The following is a 25561-nucleotide window of genomic DNA, read 5'->3' as shown; positions in this document are numbered from 1 at the left end:
TGGAGCCAGGTGTCCACGAATCAAAGGCTTGATGGCTCGATCCTGTCCACATTTGAGGGGCCCTTGAGTGAGACTTTGAAACCCAGTTTTCTTCAGATAAAAGGACTGTCTAAATGTAGTTCATTGTTATTTGTCAAACTAGCAGTTAAAAACCAACCAGGCTCATTCAAACCACAGAAAATATAAACACGACTCAGCTACAAACACTGCTGGAAACCAAAAATTTTGAAAAATTGTGCAGAAAGATGAAGGTATGCCTGTCTGACTGACATCCTGACTGACTGAGCTAGCGAGCAAGCAAGCTGTTTAGGTGGGAGCTTTAAAGAACTTTAGGTTTTAATAAAGCAGGCAGACTCCAGCACAGGCTGAGATAGTCTGGCTCTGAGTTGCTTTATTAAAAGAACTCAAACCTTTTCCTAGAGCTTTGGCGTGGGATGACATATCCTGGGACACACACCAAGCATGTGTGCATGCACACATGCATGCGCACACACACACACGCACACACCTCTCTGTTTAATCAAACTCTGTGTGCAGTGACGAGGCAGCCTGATCCCCAAGCACCCATTGGTGCCTTGCAAATTACCACCACAAAGTGGCAGGTAAATATCAGCAGTGAAGCGGCTCTACAGGACTGAATCTTCACACTAGGACACACACTGGTTCCCAGCTCTCTCACACAGAGAAAAGGGAAAACACGGAAAAGAAAGCATGGTTTACAAATGAGAGAGGCTGGTGCTGATTGATTTCTTCCTCTGTTATATCCACTACATCTGCAGTTTAGACAATGGTTTGAGCCACTGACATTTACTCCCTGTCTAATGTAATCAGTGTGGGCAGGTTCTGCTTCTGTAACTGAGGCTATTCACCTGCTGACATCGCCACCCACTGAGCACACTCCTGTATTTAAATGACAACTTATGCCACAGACTAAACTTAATAACCCTCAGAGGAAACATTACTGTAAAAACACGCAATGTCCCCTTCACACAATTTATACAGCAGCACTATTTTATTTTTATAACTTCAGATGGTGTCTACATCACATTCACATCACAATGTAGTGCTTCTGTTTACTGATAGAAAAACAAAGTCCATTTTGTTACGCTATGGATGAAATCCAGTGTTTGGACATGTGTAAGGGACAATTCCAGTTCATCATAACTTACAGTAGGTCTAATTTTTACAGTTGTTTACAGCCTGTCTGAGTGCTTGTTCTTTCTTGCCCCAACAAACTCATTAAAGCAATTCTGCCATCTTCCCAAGTGAAAGCAAAGTTATCCTAAATGACTGATATGATAGACAAATGAAAGAAAATGATCCTTTAATAAAACTGGTATTTTAGTTGCTAATCTTCTCTGGCCTTATTTTACTTTAAAATATAATAACACATACTGTATGCCTGAAAGGATTCTTACATATTTCTCACTTAAAGAAGGTAAAAACAGGTGGACCACTTATATCAAAATACTTAAACAGTTCAGGCCAAGCATTCACTTTGCCCCTCCTAGACTATTTAAAATTACATTTGCATTACCAAGAATAAAAACACAAGGGCATGATGCACGCCTTAGTCAAACTGGGTGTTGCTTGGGGCAAGTAAAACAATTAATTCCAATTCCAGTAAAAGTGAGCCTGGAGCGAATATGTCCTGTATCCATTCTCACGCTTCGTGGCCAAAAAACACTAAGAGGAATGAGGAAGCCTTCATTTGGGCTTTAATTAAAATGGTAACTCAGTCCTGCATGCCAACAGACAAAAGAAGCACGACACATCAAGCGCAGAGGAAAGCAGAGAAGACATTTAGAATAACTATGAAATTAAAGCTAGAAGCATTTGACCAGTCACAACTAGTGGACCAGCTTTTCACACAATTAACACTGAGACAATCACAACACAGTCTGGAAAAAAACACCATATCCAAGAGGTTTTAAAGTAAGGTCTGTTGGGATGTATAAACATGTACTATATAAAGACAGAGGGGAACACAAGAGCCCAAAATGCTTAAGTCATGGACTGCATGCAGAAATGGGGATTTCCTTAGCTTAATAAGAGTAGAGATTTTCAGCACCCTGGGAAATCAAAAAAAAAAAAAAAAATTCTGTGTCTGACTGACAGCAGTAAACAGAGCAGAGCTGTCATCCACAGAGCGGAGATGGGTTGAAATCTACTGACAGACATACAGAGGGGAGTGGAAGAACAGAAAATAGGTCAGAGGAGAAAATAGGATGAAGGAAACCCCAAGCCTCAAACATGGACACTAGTAAAGACCACATAGAAGGAACAAAGAAAAGCAGTGGTCCCAGAGACCTACTTTAAATGATTTGTTACTGTACGTATATAGTTTGTCTTTCAAAGTCAAACGATACGGCCCAAAGCAGTTTGTAAGATTAAGGGTCTATCTGGTAATCGAAAAAGTAAATACAAGAAACAGCAGACAGAGAGGTTAAACTGTAGAAAAAAGGATAAAAATCAATAATCATAACAATGAGAAAAGATATAAACTATATAAGCCTTTACCGTTCTGTGTAAGCTTGGTGGAACAGACCAGGGTGGAGATTTGGAAAGAATCCTTGCTGATGGTACAGCTGCCCAGGTTTTGGGTACTTTTACCAATGGCAGAGTAGCCCTTCTCCTCCAACTCCAGCTTGGTGGCAGGTAGGTTCAGGTATAAAGACGATTCCTCCAGCTTCTTCGCTTCTGCCTGATTTCCAGGATAAGATTCAGTCAATTTTCAGCAGATTTACAATTTAAAACGGAGGTAGTTTGGGGAGTTCATTCATTTCTGAAGTGTAAATGATACCAAATCTGTACGTGTTGTAATGAGGGTGGATTATTTTTTTGTAAGATTCAATTTCCTATTGTATACTAATTTTTCTGACAGGTGTTTCATGTGAGAGTAATAACAAAACAGAGCCTTGACTAACATCGGCAAAGTAAAAATAAAGAAAGAAAAATCTAATTGGGGAAAATTTCTCCCACATTAACTTTTTAATTAACACAAATGGGCACCATGACACAAAGGTAATATTATACAAGGAATTAAATTGGAGAGTAATTTCATTTTACTGTGGGGGCTGATGCATACCTACTACACAGTTCTCCACAGAAGACAGTGAAGCAATTATTAAGGTAGCTGCTAATAACATAGGTCAATTTTTCACCTTCACCTCATCTCTGTCACAACGCCCAGCCAAGATAGCTGACGGAGATTTTAAATTTACCTTGTACACAATGAGGTCATGCTCGCCATCCCTTAGAGTTGTCCCATCATACCTCATCAGCTTCACAAAAGACAAGGCAAATATTTTCTCAGATTTGTCTTTGGCTGTGGAAGAAGGAAAATAAACATGAAAAAGACAGAAAGAAGCCACATACAAGATGTTTGAGCATTTTTGTCTACATGTTTGTTTGAACCATGTTTTTCTGCAAGCATCACTTTCCTGCTTTTGCATAAAGTCTACATCTTCCATCCTTATGTACAGTATGTTTATAGGAGAGGTGTGCATCTTCAGAAAATCAACCTATGAGCCTTTAGGGACAGATGCCATTACAGCAAACCATTCAGCATACAAGTCATTAACAATCTACCAGACAAATAAAACAGATCTCAGCATTACAGCCCCTGAGTCAGCTCCTGAGTTGGCACAAGAATTTAATGTTCCACTCTGATGCATGAGTTGTTGAAATTTATTCTTTAAATGAGACAGAGACACGTTTGTCTACATCTATTCAGAGCAGTTTGAAATTGGCATGAAAGAATCGTGGAAGATAAGGGATGTGATTATTATTTAAAATATGTGTGTTTCGTTTTATAAAAAAAAACTAAAAACTTTACAACATAATAATCCTCATTTAAAAGATTTTGTAACTGATATTGAATCAGCAAGATTTGAATTTAGATTTCTTAATATCCACCTCCTGTTGCTGCATAAATAAACACTTGATATTAGAGCTACAGCTATGAGCACTGTATAATCTCACTATGGTGGAGAAAAGATGCTCACTGCTTGTGTGTATGTGCACAAATGTGTGTGACTGTGTTTGGTGGTGTTGAGGGGAAGCACTGCATAAACGAGAAAGAGAGTTATGACTTTGTCCTGTAACCAAGCATTTCAACAGGGCCACATATATCATCATTGTGGATCAACAAGCTCAAATTTACGTGCAGGGAGCCATGATTCATCGAAGTATCTTGTGCATTCTATCTGCATAAATCCCCTCATTGGTTCGCTGCCTGCAGTCTAGTTGGTGAATAATTGCTGGGCTGGCATGAAGGGAACCAAGTTGAGGGAAAAACACTGTATGCATGCCACCCAGCTGAGAAATGTCTGTAACTTCCTAATGCAAGGAGCAAACTCAAAACTCTGAATTTGAGGAAAAAAGTTCATTTCAAACATAGTTATTTTTTTTGAGCCAATCAAAGTCAAGTTTGTGTGGGCGTACTACAGACTTCCACTTCTAAGGCAGGCTTTAACTTCAGATTTCTGTTGTGTGTCCCACATTTTAAAGCCAGAAACATAATGACAGAAGAAGAGATGGCAGGAATCTCTTATAGCCATGGCAGCATCTATGATAGCAGCCATCAGTCTGATGGGGCCTGAAGGTGTTAGTGTGATATTCTCATGCACCATGTTAGAGTCAGCCTGATTATCAACCAGGGGAGCTGAGATACTGAGCACAGGAGCTCCAGAGCCACAGCTCTGTTACTCTGTGGAGCAATGGAGGAAGCAGGACACAGGCAGATGACAGCAGAGCCAGACTAACTATTCATATATAGAGAGGTTAAAATTTACCTAGTGTCCCAGAAAAGTGCACTGCCAGCAGAATGTAGACATATTCTCTCTTATAAAGACTGATACCACTGATTACAGAATAGATAGTGACTGGTGTGAAGTCTCCCTGTCATGTGTGTGCTCACATGCTTATCCTAGTTACAAAAACCTACATTAACTATTATTCTGGTTTTGAAAACATATATCTACACATGGAGGAGAAAGTTTAAACCTGACACATGGTGATAGGGAAGTTACATAATATGAGTCAGCACACTTGTCTTTCATTATTGGTGATCAAATGGAGAATCTGAATACCACAGATTTGCAGAAGCAGAGTGGTAACAGCTTTTACAGTACTTGCAAGCACCCTCAACTACTGAGGTACTGTAACTAAATCAGTGCTGAAATGACAGAAAGCAGCTGGCAGTCAGAGAAATTTCTGCACATAGACAATAAAAACATTTTAAAGGTTGGATTCATATGTGCAGGGATATAAATAACCAGTTGTCACCATGAAGGTACACTAGTGTAAACATACTCACTGACAGAGAAATACAAGGCATACACCTTACACAAATCCATGTAATCCAGCTCTTACACCTTTTAAACATATCTCTCTATTGTCAGTTGTCAGTGACAAGTTAAAGTTTAGCAGCATCAGCATGCACCTGCAGTCCCAGAGTCACTTCAGGTGAGCCAGTTTCAAAGCCACCATTACAGCAAGATGACAGCAAGTCACAGAATTTCAAAGGCATGCCTCATAACAGCATTAGTCCCTGGAGAAGCAAGGTGCCAAGCATAACAAGAAGGCTCTCCAAGTGGATTATAAGCCAGCAATGAGCTCTAAGCCCTGGCCATTTCCTCCCAACCAAACTGCATCAGGTGAGAAGCAAACAGATCTTAAGGATTTTGAAACCAGAGGATGATGAGAACAGCAGATTATTTACTGGGGGGAAAGTATACTTTCCTGTACTGATAATTTCCCAGTTAGAGTAGTCCACTAGTTAATATATTTTGTGTATATATACAACTGTCATGATTCCTATTCTCCAAAATACTTTTCCCTGCACCACTCCTGCTGCTGTAGGGATGCCCTCGACATGTGTCAGGCAGATGGGATGGCAAGTCTGCCAGTACCAGGCTTCCCTACCCAACCCCAAAATTAAAAAGGATGTTTAAAAACAGAAAGACATGCAACACTGGCTGCATTAAGCTAGACACAGGTCCCAATAAACAAGTCCCCTCAGGCATTTTCCATATCCCAGCTGTAGTCCCTGACAAGACACTCAATGATTTTGCTTTGTGTAGGGGCAGACTAATACCTTGACTAATGTGACAAAGGGTGAGCATCAAAGTATTTATCACTGTGCAACACATCTGCTTGGATTGGATATCTTCCATTATTTTTGCAGTGGAGGGATTAGAAGCCAATTGTGCAGCTGGTCATTGGTAAACCTGATTATTCACAAGGTGACATTTGTACTCACAGTCCTGTGATGAGCGGTGGCGAAAGGTGAACCGCAAGTGGCTCCGGTTCACATCTTCAATAGGTATTGCAACCTGAGATAAGGGACAGAAAAGGACCATAAGAAACATTCACACCTCATGCACACAAATTCAAAAAGCTTATTTTAGGAACAAAACAGAAACAAAGCAATTTCATACATTTTTCATTCAGAGAGAAATGAACTGAAAACAAGGCTGCCTGCAATATAAGTCAAACTATATAAAATAACACTGCATGGTTTTCTGAAGGGTTCATTATGATTTAAAGTACAAATGATTTGCAATAAATGGATTAAAACATGTAAAGCTATTGGCATGGTCTTTTAAATGCCATAGATCAGAACCTTCATATTACTACACATTTTCTGCCACAACCACAATGACTTTAATGCCCTCTGTAGTTTAATGTTCATTATGGGCTTAGTATGCATCAAAGCTCCATTGGTTATTAATCACATGACACAGTCTTCATACTACACTACCAGTGATGGTTTGCAACAAAGAATGGGTGAATAAATGAATTTAAGAATTATATCAAAGGCTCGTATTGCAGTCATAGAATAGTAAGGAGGGAGGAGGAAATTAGAGACACACCTTTATCGTTTCAAACCAGCGTGGCTGCTTTACTTGGTAATAGATGACCGACTTGTACTCACTGATCCCCTCATCTCCAGCTCCAGGAAAGATCACGTTCTAGATCAAGACAAAGCAAATACATAGAACATCTATCAAACAATAGTTAATAGAAAAGTTACTGCATCAGAAAAGTTACAGTATCTGGTAATGCTAACTTAACTGCAAGTTCATTCAAACTGGAAAAATCCTGATAGTTGAGCTATTATGACTCTGTCAAAACATTAGCACACTCACAGCATGTGGACTGACTGGCACTTATTTCATAAAATGTAGTCCCTGGGGCAGAAAGTCTTAATCTAGCAGAATGGCCTTTAAAAGTCTGGGTGCACTTTATGCATGAGCACCTGCCTGTTGGCTGTCAATCTCATGACAGCATTGTGGAAATAAGAAATAAATTAGAAATTAATTATTCAAGAAGGAGGGGCAGCGTCCCCATGCAGGGAGATTTGAAGGGAAGCCAGGTTCAGAGAAAAGGACCAGCTGGCACTAATGGATCCGGCCATGTAAAGTGGGCCCCATGAGTTTCTACAACAGGTCAGGGTGCATTTGTATAATACTATTCCCCCCGCTGGGGGTTTGGCACGAGGGATGGAGTGACAGCGGATGGCATGCATGTCTTGTTTTCTATCAATCTGTGCTCAGCCAGCCTACCTCTTTCCTCCCACTACTCCAGCTGACTCCCTGGCCTGCTAGTGTGCTGCTGCTGAAATACTCCAACGCTAATGGTTTCTGACAACCAGCAATTATGAGGAATAACAGGTCCTGTCTCCCCCAGCCACGCTGTGCAGAACTGGGGGGCAGGTGCCTGTTCCTGCAGCTCTACCCCTTTCCTAAGTGACCAGGATTCATGACGGATTCAGATTTTGGAGAGGTAATGAAAGAGAAGAGCTAAGGTTTAGCTGCAGGTGAGAAAGGTTTGTGGGGACGTGCTAAGGTGATAAGAAGTCACTGTCCAGACTGGATGACAAAGAGGAAATCAAAGTTTTTATAAAACACAGTATTGTGTGAAGTAAAAAAAAACAAAACCAAAAAAAACTTACATTCAGGTAAGTTTTTTTTACTTCACACAGTACTGTGTTCAAGTGCCCTGGATATGGGGCTTATTTATTATATGACATAATGGCCTGATGGAAAGATTCCTTTTTTGATTTAGTAGCTGCTCAACTACTGCAAAGGCCATGGTGCTCATGTGATGTGATGTGATTAATATCTCATGTTCACTGTTGTCAGCGACTCCAATCAACACATCCCAAAGGCACTGACAGATACAGATGACTACATGATACTGCATTCTATTGACACTGAGTGAGTAGGGGTAGGCATTTAACCTGCTGAACTGTACCAAATGACCTGTGACCAGCCTCTGTACTGAAGGTTAGTCTTTCACATGAAGTCTTATTTTAGAGTATTCTGCAGTAATTTAAAATTTTATATCACACTGTTATAGACGAAGTTCAATTTACCTTACACAGATAATAAACACAATATATTTGTTAGTTGATATTTAAAACTAACTAAAATCATGGCATTTTGTTTCTGATTCTAAATTATAAATTGCAAATAAAATTATAATACAATAGAACAGGGGTAACCCACCCTGGTCATTGAGGGCGACAGCCACCCCTCCAATACAGAGATACAACAGAGATCAAATATATTAATAGAACAGAAGATAATCATAAAATCCAGAAATTATTAGAATGAACCTACTTTTCTAGCAATGATACAACCAGCTGTATCATCAAATACTCTTCCATCTAAAAGCGATACTGCACTGCACCATTTTCTGTTACTTTAGATCCCCTTTTTCAGTATGATATACACTTTTACTGCCTGATGGGCCAAATCACTGATGAAGCCTCTCAGTTAAAGAGTTATGTGTATAACTGACACAGTCAAGGGTAATAGCACTTTTTTTCTGAATCACAGGTTGCAAAAGGCCTCCACATGACCAGTGATGTGTCACCTCAAACCACTCCAGTGTCATCAGTCCTTCACTCCACTCTCACTCCCTGTACACAGAAATGGTACTAATGCCTGTCCACACTCTGTATGACCTGAACTGAATTTATAGATCTGCAGCAACACGTCACGACACAAGGTCACTACAAGCAGAGTTAAACCCAAAAAAAAAATAATAAAAATAAAACCTGAACAATGATATATTCACAGACACACGAGCACTACTCTGAAAGACAGACACCCCTACTGCCCCAATTCCTCACACATTCTCTTCAACTGCTCTGAACTTCTCAAATCCCCCATTAACTGATGGCCTCTGCAGAACAAGAGGTGAAGTCAAGCAGTGGGTGAGAATATTTAAACATTAAGGAAAGGGGTCGCTGGGTAGAGACTCCAGATGAACCAAAAGATTTATTAGGACATTAGTTACTAATGAGTTGGCACATAATTAAAAAGTAAACAGCTCTTGGAAGCAAAAGTCCATTAAACATTACAAACTCGCACATTTGTGACCAATATAATGATTTATGCTTAACTGTTTTTGAATTTTTGTTGTTATTTTCTAGAGATATTTAATGCACTTAGGGTGATAAACTACTGCAAAACTGAATATCACATTTGTGAGTGGATATGACTGAAATTTAAAGAGTTAGTTGCTGACGAAAGTATAATTAAGTGATTTCTGGGGCTGCAAATTTCATCCAAATAAATGCACAACCTTACAGCTTAGTAACAAACAAACAGACAGAGGAGAAAATTATCCTTCTAACTTCATTAGTGAAGGTAATTATACCCCAAGGGAAATGTTGATTTGTTTCATCACTTGAAACTTTCAAACTATCCTGCACATACCGTCTCTCAACATGCTTGAGTCTGTAACTGACTCTGACAGTAACAGTTGACTCCTGCAGTGGTGAGCTACATTTTAGGCTAGTCAGTCAACCACAGAGCACCATTATTGCATTCTGTCATTTTAGACAGGTGGCAAAAGCATAAAGTCTGGTCTGTGCATCACACTGCTTTATAGGAGTCCTGGCCAGTTAAGCAGCGTGCTGAGCTGTATGAGATTAAAGAAAGTCTAGTAAATCACAGACTGTCTGAGACTGATTGGCTATAGCACTTGTGCCCTGAATGCTGAGAATGAGCTGACCTGGGAAAAATACCAAAGAAGTAAGTTAACATTCCTCAGTCTTACCTCTAGTTTCTTGCCTTCTTCATCATAAATAGACATGGTCACTTCGACGTTCTTGGGTGTGGTCTTGTTCCCCTTGTCAAAGTCTCCCTGAACCAGTGTCACGTAAATGTCGTTTCGCACATCACCTAGAATAAACAGAAACAAGTGGGTCGAATATGAGGAACCCCTCACATTTCACATACTTCATAGAGCTTAAGGTTCAATAATCTTAATATTATCTGAAAAATTACAGCATAAGTCATTACATCTTAGGTGGCATAAGTGAATATTTGGTCGATTAAACAACTAATGGCTTATTAATCAAACCTTAATGAACTATGATATGTTCTTTTCTGAGGATCTTCTCTCAATTATGTTACACAAAATAGTAGATGTTACGGTAATTCTTAATCACTTTGTGAATAATTAACATGTTTAGTTAATCAAATTTAAAAGGAGACTTCCAGAGGCTGGCAGCCAAGATACAGCTTTTCAAAATACTCCACCTGGCATGATAATCTCAGGAAAGCCCATCTTGCGAGCCACAGCTGTTGATCGGTCCACCAAGTGAGGGAAGTCCTTTCTTATCTGATGGATGTCTCCAGGAAGCAGCTTCAGAGTCACCCACAGGCCTGGTGATGGAGTCACAGCAAAGAAGGTGGGACCAAGATAATGTCAGCAAAAGACAGTGTGAAAGCGAACTGCCCCAGGAAAATACTAAAAAGAGATTTCTTCTTATACTTTCCACTGTCAGTTGTCAGAGTGACATACAACCGCTCTAGGGCAAGACACTAAATAGAAGCTACCCTGAGGAATGTCATTAGGAAAACATAGCACAGAGGAAACAAGTGTGTGTTTCTCTTGTGTTCAGTTGCATGTGTGGTGTAGTAAGGTGTGCGTAACTGGAGTGACTAAAAGCACAAAACCTCTAATTGTGAACATCAAAGTGGTATGTTTTTGCAATAAAGCAAAGGGAAAAAGAATTTTAAAAGTAAAATATTTATGTGATGTGTTTAGCGCAGATTGTTGCACAATGTCAGGTGACTGTCTGACATCTAGAGTACCACATTACCAAACACAGAAGCATAAAGCATTTCCAGGATTATTTGACCAAAACAGCACACACTGGTAAAACACTTCCAAGAAGAAATGTTATTTCAGGGCTTTAACACTGTGAGGAAAAAAAGGAGAAATGATTTTCCATAACAGACAATACTTGGTATCCTATACAGGAACATTTAAAAAATGACATTTATATCACATTGGAAAATTTATAATGATATCCTGAATGGCCCAGACTTATTCTTTAGTCACTTATGGTTTCATATGATAACTAAGTGGCATTTATGGTAAATATTTGAATTTTGCTGAGGACCTAAGGATGGGAAGCTTCAGAAGCAACTCTGCAGCCTTGAATAAGACTTTCAATGGGTTATATTTCCTAACAATTTAACACCAGTAGCTGCTCTGCATTTCTTGTGGTTGGGATAAACACTTTTTTTTTACCGAGTTTCAGCTCTATAACCACATTCATTCTGTTCTTAAGAGTCTCTCAGGAAAAATAAAACAAAGCAGCATATACAAATACTTTAGAACAAGGCTGAAAAGTATTTTTTAAAAGACATCTAATTAAAGCAATCATGCTGTAACGCAACCCTTGACAGACCATTGGAGAAAGAGTGGTGCTTGTGAACCATAAAGCTTTATTCGCTTTCACTTTACAGACCCCAAATTGCTATGAGTGACACATCACTCACTAGCCTAGCTGGAAGCCTTTTGATATGCGAGCATGACTGAAACAGCTGTTTTCAGTGCTCCACTGTTCATCCCAGTGTGGGCCAGACCAGACCTGACATTTACCCAAGTACGTCTTCATAGGGCATGACAGTACCATAGAGGCTGTCATGTTGTTTCCCCACTACTAGCTCAAATCCCTCGGATGGCTAATATTGTTCAAAGATGTCAAATGACTGATGATATCTAGTCTTTGCAGAAGATTCACCCGCTTAATTAACAGCTGGATTACTTCTAGATCCTGTAGTCATGGTGATGATGGCATCTATTTATAGTATGAACAGTGATTTATTGCATGAGCGACTGACATAGAATTATGTTCTTATTACTAAGATGAATAGTATTAACATCATGCCAGTATGTCGAGGCTACGGTACTCTGTATGAAGAGTTCTAAAATGTAGTATGACAGAGAAAATGACAATAGCACAGTAAAATGTAGTTAAGGTACCTCACTTCTAATTAAGGCTTTCCTTGCACAAATTTTAAAATATTTAGGACAGACTCTTCACTGCAGATATATTCGTATTAAAAAGTAATCCCTATGTCAGGAGTGCACCTATTCTAATGAGCTGCTGATATACATCAGAGGAAGCATGTGAAAAATGCACACTGATAACTCTGATACAAACTTGTGTTTTTCTCAGTACGTTAACATTCTGGCATATAATGCCTTCCTATGTTTCCTAATAAGGGGAATGTTTGCCAAAAAACTAATTTATAAGGTTAAAAATAAAAAAAGTCTGCATCAGTGTTGAGTTTGTGGCTTCTTAAAAAAATCCCACATAAAAAACAAATAAAATTCAGCTAATTATTAATTAAAATTTAACTAATTACATTAGGATATTTGGGGACCTGTTAGATTTAAAATCTTTAAAACACACAAATTGAATATAGTGCTGACTTACAATATTATGAATAAAACACAATTTTATTGAAAAAAAATCTGACTGGTGTGGTGAGTGTCCTCCTTGAGCCTGATCTCAACCTTGCACTGTACCTTGGCCCTTGTGATTGACTTCTTTGGCGGTGATAACTTTGTTGATGACTGTCTGCAAGAAGTCGTTCTCCCCTGCCACCCTGGGTGAAAAACGGGAGATGTTCAGCTGCTTGTGGCGAATGGCGTCATCCAACGCTAGCCTGCAGTATGCACACAACAGGCAAACACCACAGAGAAGAAGAGATGGCGGAGAGACAGGAGGAGGAGCAGGGCAGGAAGAGCCACAAAGTGATGGTTGTGAGGAGGGGAGTGGGATGAATGAGAGAGAGACAGAAAGAGAGAGAGACACACACCAAAGAGTGATGCGAATACCGTGACAGACACAAAGCCACTTGTTAGCAGTTAACAGTGAGGCAGGATGGGTATTGAAGAAACACACAGAGAAATCACCATTTAGAAAATGTTGCCCAGTCAGCATCTATAAAGCCACTGCAGCCATGGGAAGCTTGACCTGCTCAAGGCCAGGCTTAAAATGTTTTCAAAGCAAGACTTTTAAAATCCCAGGCTGTAAAATCCTAGAATAAAAATCTAATGTTTTATACTCCATAGGGTTTAAGTTGTAGAGTACACCAGATTGACTGAGATGAGTCATGTTCAGACCATAAGAAAATAGCAGATCTGATATAGGAACATGTGTGGCAGCTGTAAGAGTGTGCGCAGTGGGCTTGGATTGCATCTGTGGTGTAGATGACTCTAAACAGGCAGAAGAAGAGCGTGGCGAATGCAGTGGTGATGGCAGCATGGAGGAAGCAGTGAAAAATCTTGGACTGTCTTGAGTGCCTCCAAACTTGAATCCCAAACCAATCCAAGCAAGGAAACACAATAAGGAAAAGCAAAGATGTACACATTCACTGAGGAAAACATGGTAAGGACAACAGGAACAGGACAGGTGGCCCTTCAATTTTCCAATTAATAACTGATTTTTGATTTGATTCAAACTACAGGTAAAAAAATGGTCTTATTAAGATTAATGGATGTATCATTTACAAAACATGTCAGAAAATGTCCATTATAGCTTCTCAGAGTTGTTGGTTTTTCTCAGCTAAATCCAATGACATGGCACATAGATTAGCAGGAAATGTTCACATTTAGAAACTGCAATCAATTTTTGCCTTAAATGTTAATTCAAATTGATTTTCCGTTAACTAAATCAATATATTCATTACAACAAGACATTTTGATACAGATACAGACATCATGATGTGATGCCAGAGATGATGTCAATTCAGTGTGAAACATAATGAAGGAGTGTCTGGGAAAAACCACGAACAACTTCAGCAAAAATTGAACCTTTCGAATCTTCCTACAGTACCTCTGCTTGCCTTGAAAACACATGCCACATTGATACTTCAAAACTTCATCTTTTAAAATTCAGAGGCAATTTTTCCACACTTGGGCATAAATAACACCTTCTAAATCCTGTTCTTCTCTTAACACAGGAAGACTCTAATTTCCATGATTTATACTAACAGATAAAACCGTTAAGTGAGCTGATCTGCCGGCTAAACAGCCTGAATCTGAAGCATTTCCAATTATGCAGGAAATCACGTTAAGGAAAAGGTTACTCTGGCTGTGTGCGCCGTCCTACAAGAATGGCAGCAGTTAATGAGATTGCCTTAATTGAGTCAGCAGGGAAAAGAGGACCGCTACTGTCTTAAAACGCCTGCTAATCGGGTGTCAAGTATTCAAGGCTTTAAAAAAAATACTGCGTCTCTAACATACTGAACATACTCAAAATAATGAAAACAAGTGTAAGAACAGAACTATATCAGCCTCACTATTTTCTGCAACCTTATCCTGAGCTTAAAGTAACTCTTTCTCCTTTATGTAGAAATGTGATTTATTTTGTGCTGCTGAACGATGCACTCACGGCTGAAATGGGATAAAGTGCTGCTTGTCCTCATCGTCCATTTTGCCCGTTATGATGTCGGTGACATCCATTACTGTGGAAAAACAAAGAGAGAGGTGGAAATGATGCAAGGGATCGGTGAAGAAAATCACTGATCTGATTTCGTTTACACAATTAAAGCTGATGATTTCTCATTTTAGTCACACAGGTACCCACAACTGGGCCTTGAGGTACAGTCATATTCGCAAAACAGACTGTTGAATTTGTCAGTTCAATTTAGTTCAAATGACGTGAATGAGGGACGGAGCAAATATTTGCAGATTGCTGCTAGTGTGTGAAAGTACCAATACTCTTACCCTACAGCCATTTAAAGCCCTTTATAATTGGGGCCCAAAACTCTGGCTCTCCTTCATGCTGTGTACAGCAGCAGTGATGATGATTAAGTTAAAGATAGGCCATTATATATCAGGCTGTCATTTACCATCTTTTCAAGTAGCACTGGGAAAAAGATACTGAAAGACAGGCAGAATTTTCACTGTTGGATAACTGCAGGCAAAACGCCAATCTAATTAGTTTAAGATACACCTGGCAGCTTGCTACAGGCCTATAAATGAAACAAATTCTTCTTTATACTTTAGCTGGATATGTCTGAATTTTAGCCAAATACATTTATTAATCCAGGCAGGGACTTTGGCACAATACTTACTTTGAAGCGTAACAGACAATACAGGGAATCTGTTCTCAAAGCTTACACAGGGTGACATTCAAAGTTATGCAAAGTTCTGAGATAATCTCTATTTTTAAAAGGTAACTTTAAATACAGTATTACAATTCATGTCCTGCAGCTCTTTCTGAAACAGCGGGCTGTCACTCAGTGTCTTTATAGTTTGCTCTACCTGCCACTCCAAAGGGCCTTCTCAATCCTGATGTGAGTTTCTTGGTGTTGTTGTCTCGTAGCTCCATGCGTCCCACTCTGACAATCTGGCACACAAAGCTAATTTTTTCTCTCTTCAGATCTTCACTGCCTAAGTCCTGAGGAGGAAAATAAAGGTGTAAATGCTATTTCCTTGAAGTTGCTATATCATAACTTATATTTTGGTATTTTTATACAGGTACATAATATACTTTTACAAGCATCTCCTACAATTTAAGGTCAAAATCCATCTAGATTTAAAGTCCAATATGGCAGCAGACTGTTTTTCAGCCTACACCAATGCTAGGTTGCATAACAACAGATCGATTAACAGCACCTTTTTAGGTGAGGATGAATTTGTGTTAAGGACAAACTTTTCATCACAAATTGCTTTAAAAACATCTGTGATTGTGTCCACAAATTAATTTGCTGTGGGCAATATCTTCAAAAAACTAGCAAAATGTTCGCAGTGGGTGCACACTGACCCTCCTGCCCTTGGGCTTCCATTAGATAGAGGTGACTGCCTTGGTAAATACATATGGCAGGCCAGGCTCTTTCTGAGACAGCTTACCAAACACACACTCTGCAAACAGGCTCCCACATGCCTCATAACATGGCTGAATAAACAGCGAACCACAGTAAGTGAGCATGCATGCACAATCAAAAGCACTCACTGTGAAGACTGCCCGCAGATTATGAAGCTGGTCTATATCTTTCACCAGACCTGAACTTGACCATTTCACCAGGTAGTTTTCACTGTGAAGGAGGCGTGACACACAGTTCGTGATCCATCATTACAATGTGTCTCAGCAAACTGTCGTATGTTCATTTAAATATCAATGATACAGTGAACTATGGCAATTCACTGTGTCATAGAGTTGCTGATGCCTTAACATTAATCTAAACAACAGTCCACTTGGGAAAAAAAATGCATGACTGATGCTAAATGCAACAGAAACATTCCACAGCCGAGCTGCTCTACTTGTGATATTTTGCTGTGAACCTCCTAAAACAGTACAAAAGCCCTGGCCAGCAGGATATGCTTGTTGTGGTAATGTTATTTAATGGTGTGTGTGCTTTTCTGTATCTGTGTGTAAGTGTGCTTAAATATGTGCATTAGTTTATACTTGCTGTTAGTTAACAAGGTGGTATACAATATTGGTGTGTCTTTGTATTTCCATATCAACACACAATGTTCCACTGACAACAGACACTAGGAATTCCCTTGCTAATTCACCAACAGTAATTAAATTAAATTAAATTAAACTGAATTAAACAACTAAATGCTAAAAATACCATAACAAATCAATACTTAATGAGCGAGAGAGAGAGAGAGATACAAGTGTATATGCACCCATGGGTTTACCTGATAAACTTGGATTCCACAGGATCATAGAGCGACATAAGCACCTCTGCATCCTCACCAATCTTACACACCACATTCTTTAGAGTCACAAAGAGGGCAAATGCTGGTGTGGAAGCAAACTTTGCTTGCCTGGTCAGATCAATATTCTGCTTCTGAGACTGTTGGAGGAAAACAGCGATATCACATTCAATACTGGGCATTCTTCCATAGCTTTCTTTCACATGCAGGTAGGCCTCAATTATGTAATTTGAACAATGAGCCCATCTGCATCATAAGGGTATTAAGAGATAGTATAGGTAGGTATATATAACAGCTTTACATCAGATTAGTGAAAGTCAGCTAGTGCCTTTGTGTCTCTGAAAATTTAACAAGGCAAGAGGCAAGATTTAACAATGCTTAGAAATTCATCAAAATCCATTACAATGCATTCCTAACTGGAATAAAAGGCCTTTACATTGGCTTGATGTCCAGGACTGCATCTACAGCAAAAAGTGGGCTACTTACATGATTCCCTGGATGCCCTTCAAAAATATGCTGGGGCCACATCATTAATATGTATCACACTGACCTGGACACTTTCTTATTTCCCATGAATATGCAATATAGACCTCCAGATGACAAGGTCACATAACATAAGACCACATAACTGCAGGGCACTTAGTGTCTGAGACTACAACATACTGCCAGCTGACATTCAGGTGAGCTATGCCACTCTGATATGCAAAGGGAAACTGGCCGGAAATCTGTCTGAGGCACTGAATTTGTGAAGAAGCAGTCAGGCTTCCTTGTGGTCCAGGCGTAACCTCATAAGCTTGTGCAAATGGAAAAACTACATTTCATTGAAGTACAAGAGCTTAGTGTATTCTCTATTTTTCTTTCCTTGAGAAGATGATTAACATTGCAATATATGCAAATGGTTTAAACAAAGATTCTACATTCTCCCATTTTTGTCACATGTAAGCAACCAAATTAGAGTGTCCCTTTATCAATTATGTGAATAGAGTAAAATAAAGGTAACTGATGAAATGATGTGCCACTTTTTAAACCAGATATCATGTTAGTTTTGCAGGTATTCTGGTGTAAAATGAGGTGAAAGTAGCAGGACCAGTTCCCTTTTACCTTCTCCTCTTGAATCCGATCCTCAATTTGTTTGGAGGCCGCCTCATGTGCTCTGAACAAGCTAATGGTGCTAGTGAGTTCTGGGTCCAGGATGTTTCCATCTTTGTCTCTGACCACCAGATCCAGATCCAAGTACCTTACAAATAAACAAGAGAGAGTTAATAAGTACCAGACCCTGGTGGAATGTAAAGATACAAGAAATGGTAGATATTTGACTGTCTGATCGCATTTGTAAAAGAAGACCAAACACTCATCACAGTAACTGTACTCAACCTCTCCCTTGCCTCATTTTATCCTCATATAATAGTCCCTCATCTCCATTGTTTGCTTTCAAAGCTTCTGTATTTCACTGAACTCCCTTTTCTATGGAGAAAGTCAGCACAGACAACAGCATTCTGCCAACATGCAGTCATTGGATTTCATCACATCACCTCCTCCCTGCTTCTGCAGAGGCAAAAGTCATTTCTCTACCTGGCCAAAGGTTTAAAGTTTCATCACAGGAGCAGAATGGAGCTTCACAATTTTCATTTTCAACCGATTATCTCCACAGCAAGAGCCGTCATTTCATGATGGAATACAGCATGGTTTGCTGAAGCTAACTCCCTCCAGTTTGTCCTCAAGCTAAGTGATGACCTGCCATTTTCTATTGACTGACACTGCTGACTTATTCCCACAAGAGTCAGTTTTCCGGATAGATATGAGGATAAAAGACATAAGCTCTGGGAAGGGCAGGACAATGCTAAAGGCCCCTCAAGTCTTGGTCCTTACTTGTTGCCATAGTCGATCTTGGAGGTGACTTTCTGCTTGAGCTCGGTGAGCTCATCCTGTGGGAGGGTGCCGGACAGGATTTGTGAACGCCATTCAATGAGGTCATAGATCATGTCACGGACAGAGTTGAACATCTCCCGTTTGTCCCCCTGCCAGCGAACACAGATAGACCAAGATGTGCACAGATTAGACACTAGACGAAATTTAGAATACTCGATCTTTAAGAGGACTGGCTTAGTCCGGCTGGCCAGTCGTTTCAACAGGAGCAAGCAAATGACAGAGTGAATGAACAGAGCTCTTTACTGACGTGAACAGGTGGAAATGAAAAACACACCTACAACTAAGACCTATACATACAGATAAAATTAGGATGTATAAAAAAATTTATTTTAAAAGTTTTTATATATACATCTGATGTTTGCAAACAGATTTGGCCAAAGATGTGTATAAGTTCTATTACATGTATTATACAGAATGTAAGTTTGTAATACAAGTGTGTTTATGGTGGAGAAGGGCAGCCTTGCTCACCACATATAAGTCTCTCCATATTGTAGCCCACTCCCGCAGTGTGGTAGTAACCTCCTGAACCAGGGGCAGCTCAGTGGGAATGACTGTCTCCTTTTGCCTGCAGTGACAGTGAACACATTTGATCCAGTGACTGTTTTGTTTCTGCCCTATTCCTCTCCACAAGACACTGTATCTGATCACAAATACTGTGTGAGGTAAGAAGGTAGGGACATTGCTGAGAATATCAGTCTCAAGTCTTTCATTGCGTGGAAAATCATCGCACATCTGTTCCTTTACACCGTCAATACTAAACACGTCACCCATATCTGAGGAAAGTCTGATTAATTTAATAGTTGTGTTCAAATCATTTAGTTGTAATTTTGTGGGAAAATGTCTGCTTCCCAGTTAAGTTCAAGGACTTTAAAGTTTAGGGTTACTCATTTTTGAGTTGTGCAAGTGACATCAAGAATTCAGATCAAAACAAAAACAGCACCATGAGTTGTGTAACAATAAATACATGTCACATCTTATCAAGAACAGACCTTTTTGCAACAACGTCTGAGGCTGTCTACATATGACCTCCACTTAGCCAACAAATAAGTTGGGAGGACAAATAATTTTCATTTTTGGTACCATCTTTAGCATGACGACAATGATAACAATAATTGAAACGATTACACATAAAAATTAAACAGCAGAAGCTGTCTGTTAGCTTGCGAAAAACCCTCGAAAGAAAGCAGAAGTGTAGAAGTACTAACCCACTGCCCTCGACAGTGGCTTCTTTTAGGTGAATATAGCAAGCAGGAAATATGCCCTGGAAGAGAGAGAGATCACAATGGCAACAGTATTACTGTTATAATGGGACAGCAGCTGAACAGTTGAAACAATGTAAAGCCGTTACTGCTTAGTAAAAGATGTGAATGTGTAAAACTTTTATTTACTGGTGACGCACCTTTTTGGATTTTCTCCTCAGCCTATGCCCCCTGTACCAATCTAACGGAGAACAGAACAACGTTACGTGTTAACTGCTTTTCCCATACACTGCACACAGGAAAGATTTTTTTTAAAAAGTCAAGAACACCTGCATTAAATGTCACTGTTACTACTATATTACCTTAATGAACATTTGTAAAAGCATGAAACAAATCATTGTGTATGTAATAACAGGAAAATAACGTCTACTACTTGTATTCCAGCCATAATCATGGCTGTCATCAGTAAGTCTGATCTCACCTTCATATGTCTCAAGTATGTGCACGGTGTCACCAATCTGCAGCGACAGCTCTTCCTCTCCCCGGGCATCGTAGTTATAGATTGCTGGAGGAAGATGAGAGAAGACAAGATAAGAGGAGGACATGTTACAGGAAGAGGAAAAAGGCAATAAAGAGTTTGGCTCCCTTGTGGCACTAATTGTGTGCCATTGCAATGTGTAGTAGAGGCATCATACATTCACAGAATGTCCTCCCACACAGTCTGACACAGTGATGGTTGGGCCTGGCAACATCGATGCTGTAATATAAACACATTTCTACCGCCCACTGAAAAGAAACAAATAATGACAGAGAATGCCAAAACAACAATAATGCTGGTGGAAAATATTCACTCTGAATTACAGGCTAAAGACAAAGACATTATAAAATATTGTGGTGTTCCTGACTTTCTTGGGTGTCCTCAAAAAAAAAAAAAAAGGAAAAAAAAAGGTAGACCTCTCGTCAACTCTACAAAGGCATATTTTATTTTGGTTGTGTGCTAAATGAACATAAGTCAATTGCACAAGTGAGCAACAAAATGTTTTGGTGAGTTAAGGGAATAAATCTGACACATGGGATACATGTTTTAGAGTGCTTAAAAACATCTAAAAACATCACCCTTCACACAACACTTTTGGATCACCTAAAAAAAAACAAAAAAACTCCTCACTTACATATCAAGCAAACCTAATAAACACCTGATAAGTATCTGGGATATCCTACTAACAGACAATCAGACAACAAATGCAGTGGAAAACATAAAACTCTAATCAGCAGCCTATTTTTCCAGTGCCACTGATTCAACAGCCAATACAAACAGCATCTTGCGTCTACTGTCAGAGCTCCGTCAATATGTCAAGGTCATGTTATAACGACAATAAAATCCTGACTGGTAACACCAACTCTGTCATTCAGTGAGAGGTGAACAAAATGTCACTGTCAAACCAGCCATGACCAACACCTGTCTTTGAGTAATGCTACAGGAGCTCCTGCCCGCCCAGACACACACACACACACACACACACACACACACACACACACACACAGGGCAAACACAACACAACTATACCTACAGTGACGATCTGACTATGAAGACAAAGGTGTTCATGCTGAGAGGACACCTGTGAGGAGAAATGGCACAAGTGTGTGTCTGTTTGTGTGGGCATATCCTGCTGAGGCACTGCACGCAGGCCGCTTCAACAGAGGTGTCCAGAGGTGAATGACAGCTTAATTAAAAAAGACCCTCACTGCTTGTACTGGAGTTTTCCCAGGATGCTCTTGGTACATAAAGTCAATCGACCATTTTTGTCCCACAGTCACCTACCATCTGAGAAATTAAATTTCATTAACAAATCGGGTGGCACAAGGCAACATTTTATCATTATTATTATATTTTTTTCTTAAGTTGTAATGGTGGACAATTATCTAAAACAAAGCACTTGTGTATATGTCACTTTTGCTGCTGGAGTCAAATTGTTTCATGTATTCTGCTCCCACACATGGGATTACGGGATATCGCTCCTGTAAAATCAGTCAGTGAAGTCAGCTAGCTTTCTTTAACTTCCACCTTGTACTTTTAACAATCTTTAAACAAAAAAAAAAAACATAAGAAAACTTGGTTCATCAGTTGTTACTGTAATTAGGTTTGCTGAAAGGAAATGTCTCAAAGATAATGACAACACTGAAGCCACAAAGGAGGAAGAATGGTCAGTGGAGACATTTCATAGGATGTTTGCTTAACAACACCACAAACACAGAATGCCTCTGAAAAACTGTATGTGGTGTTGAGTGTGTATACCATCAGCCAACCACTTCACAATTTAGCAGAGGGTCTAAAATGCAACGTGTCACCTTTTGCATTCAACGCTTTGTTGTTTTGTTATCAAAGTCTATCTGGATATACACGTGCATGCCCACAATGCATGTTGTGATCCCGAGAACAAACCAATAAGCCCAGCGATTCCACCAGAACATGAGCCATGGGCAGACAATGGAACAAAGACCTCAGGAAATGAATTCAGTGGTACCATGCTGAGATACAAAAATAAAAGGGGGCGAAAGCAACAAAACAATCAAAAGGGAGCTGGGATCCATCTGTGGGCATCCATTAAAGAGCAGGTTGATCACTGTACAGCAGGGTGCGCTCAATTAAACTATCATTAAAAGTAGCCAGATATGCACGTACAGCCATCAACTGCTGCATCTGTGGGTTTGTTTGGAAATGGGTCACAGGTCTAGCTGGCACTGCATGTTAACTAAACAGCAGATGCAGAACAAATAAACATTTCTGATAGAGACATAAAGCTTCATATTTCATCGAAAAATGATAAACTGCCCCTGTGGCCACTGCCCATGAGACAAAGTCTCATATTAAACATGGGAACTTCGAAAAACAGAGTGATTTTCACTGGGCAAGAGGTATAATCACAAAATCAGTAAACAACACCGTGGGAAGATGCTGACAAAATGACAACCATCAAACACAACCTTGACATGTGAGGTGAGAATTGTACAATTTAACACAGGAACCAAAGTGATTCTTATCACGTGGGGGTTGAATGACAGCTCTGGTTACTCATAAACTTGTTATTTGCATACCCCAAAGTAAACTGATGTCAATTAGGAAGCAGTGAGGGAGAGAAAATACATCAGAGGAGGAAGATAAAGAGGATGAGGAAGTGGACCATATTCTCCCTGGAGTGTGGCATGCAAATGACTTTGTGGAAATGGGATAAACAGTAGCATCATTTGCTGCTGGCTCATTACCATACATAACCTCCTGCATAAGGCTGTGCAAACTCAGAGAACATTATCATCAGAGGAAACGAGTGAGGAATCAGATTACAGACCTATCCACTTAGCCAGTGCACGTCAACGCCCTCTCCACAATTATAAGCAGCCTCATCTATACACTGGACTGATTGTAATTCTACACTTTGGGTTCACTAATAACCTGTACTAATCTATGCAGAGTATAACATATCATTACACTCAGATGAGAATACAGTATGCTGATGAATGAGGGGTGGGAAAAAAGGAGGAAAAAGAAGAGCGGAGGAAGTGCTCACTGGAAAGAGACTGAGCCTCTTGATGTTTTGTATAAAGTCCCTGTGGGCTGTAAGCCGCAGACAGAGCCGGGAACTCCCAGACAAGAGGATTCTCCAGGAGGAAAAGGCCGACTGTAGCATTAGGCAACTTTCAATCTGGAATGGGCTGCCAAACAGGCAGAAAATCCTGACGAGACTAGAAGCAGGCAGATAACGTCAGGGGCCCAGTCTTTCCTGCAGAAAGTTAGTCTGAAGGGGAAAGGAAGATTTCTGAGTGACCACAAAGAGAAAGTAGACAAGAATATAGACTGATTTTAACAACCTGCTCTAGGCTGAGTCACTCACTAGCAGCTGCCTGCTGTGTGTTCACACAGTGTTCACTTTGTACTCTGTGAAAAACAGACTTACTCAACAATGATAATAGCTGTGTTTTTTAAAATTACTATACAGTGATTTCAAAGCATTTGTAAGAATTTGCTGCTTTTTTCGTCTCATGAATATCATGAGTTTGGACAATTGGTTGGACAACTATCTGATGACATCACTGGATTTGTGACTTTTTTTCCCAGAAATTTTATAGACTAGTGATCAATTTATTGAGAAACTATTCAGCAGAATAATCTGTAATAAAAACTGTTCAGCTGTACTAAAATAAGGTTTTGGTAGGTATTTGTTGTTTGTCGATGTCCTGCCAGGCTAAATCAAAACTGCACATTGTTGAAAAGAAACTTGTTTAATTTTACTCAAAGGTCCTATAATATAAAAACTATGGGCTCTAAAAAATTAGAAAAAATTGTTTTTAATTGATAGTTTTTATTATTGCCCCATGGAAATAAAAACTCAAAATATTTTTTTCTATTGCTTTTTTTCTTGGGGATGTTAAAGGGTTAATTACAACCCTGTCTGGTTTTGTGAAAGGACAAACAAAGAAGAATATGGCAGGCAGGGAAAGACTGAAAGAGTGCAATCACATACAGAAAGAGAACAAACTGTGGACTGTGAGAAAACAGCAATGTGCAGTAATTCTGAGCAAGGGAATATGATTTTTTATACAGTGCTTAACTTGAATGAGGAGGAGTTCAATAAGCAGACAGAACGCCCTTTTCCTGGCAGCAGGACTGAATAGAGAATGATTATTACACTCCAGCTGCACTACAGGTCTCAGAGGCAAGACAGAGGAGTCAGCAGAGAGGGGTTCCACACACACACACACACACACACACACACACTCACACACTCACACACTCACACACTCTCACACTCTCACACTCTCACACACTCTCACACACTCTCACACACTCTCACACACTCTCACACACACTCTCACACACTCTCACACTCACACACTCTCTCTATTCTCTTATTACACAGCAGCATGAGCCTACATGGTTATATATCTTACCATAAATTTCTAATGCATCTCAACTACAAGACTGAATAGAGAGCTATTTTTGAAGCATCACAGTATATTAAATTCAACTTTCTTGCAGAAAGATAATACTACACAAACTTGTAGTATTAACACAACTTGAAAGTTTGAAATTCCTATATGAGGTTGGATTTGGCTTTATATCCAAAATGTATATGTATAATGTTTTTAAAACACGTGTTGAAAGCCAATGATGCCTTACAGAACAAGACTGGAGTAAGAAACAAACACATCTTTGACAACAACCTGGTGGAGTCATTTGTATGGGGCAAATGTGAGCTGAGTGAGGTGCCATTGCAGGTGATTTGTATGTTTTTTCAATGAGCCCTGCTAGTGGTGATATAAAGCCAGCTACAGTAAACACTGCTGCCAAGCTGATGGGTATTCTTCAGGGATCTGACAAGTCCTGTTTCTACTGCAACTCTACAGACTAACTCCTGTCTCCCTCCCTAAGCACTGACAAT

General features: G+C 39.6%; 1 protein-coding gene across 2 annotated transcripts in view; it reads right to left on the bottom strand.

Annotated features, from left to right (window-relative positions):
• The window catches only part of dock1 (dedicator of cytokinesis 1), a 150097-nt gene that overhangs the window by 113715 nt on the left and 10821 nt on the right, over positions 1–25561 (bottom strand). The window contains exons 2-18 of one of the 2 annotated variants that reach the window (XM_026315329.1): positions 20605–20688; positions 20324–20364; positions 20130–20185; positions 19393–19489; positions 18865–19013; positions 18097–18232; positions 16978–17135; positions 16286–16367; positions 15595–15730; positions 14720–14792; positions 12850–12989; positions 10563–10688; positions 10078–10202; positions 6879–6977; positions 6266–6338; positions 3225–3328; positions 2521–2704 (exon numbers count right to left, since the gene is read on the bottom strand). In XM_026315329.1, coding sequence (XP_026171114.1) covers positions 2521–2704; positions 3225–3328; positions 6266–6338; positions 6879–6977; positions 10078–10202; positions 10563–10688; positions 12850–12989; positions 14720–14792; positions 15595–15730; positions 16286–16367; positions 16978–17135; positions 18097–18232; positions 18865–19013; positions 19393–19489; positions 20130–20185; positions 20324–20364; positions 20605–20688 — 1863 coding nt within the window. The remainder of the gene's footprint in view (positions 1–2520; positions 2705–3224; positions 3329–6265; positions 6339–6878; positions 6978–10077; positions 10203–10562; positions 10689–12849; positions 12990–14719; positions 14793–15594; positions 15731–16285; positions 16368–16977; positions 17136–18096; positions 18233–18864; positions 19014–19392; positions 19490–20129; positions 20186–20323; positions 20365–20604; positions 20689–25561) is intronic. The other variant, XM_026315330.1, reaches the window with a different exon arrangement.

This window comes from Mastacembelus armatus, chromosome 19 (assembly GCF_900324485.2).
Source record: "Mastacembelus armatus chromosome 19, fMasArm1.2, whole genome shotgun sequence".
NCBI lineage: Eukaryota > Metazoa > Chordata > Actinopteri > Synbranchiformes > Mastacembelidae > Mastacembelus > Mastacembelus armatus.
The sequence above is the reverse complement of the archived record's forward strand: the minus strand, read 5'-3'. Positions and strand labels throughout refer to the sequence as shown.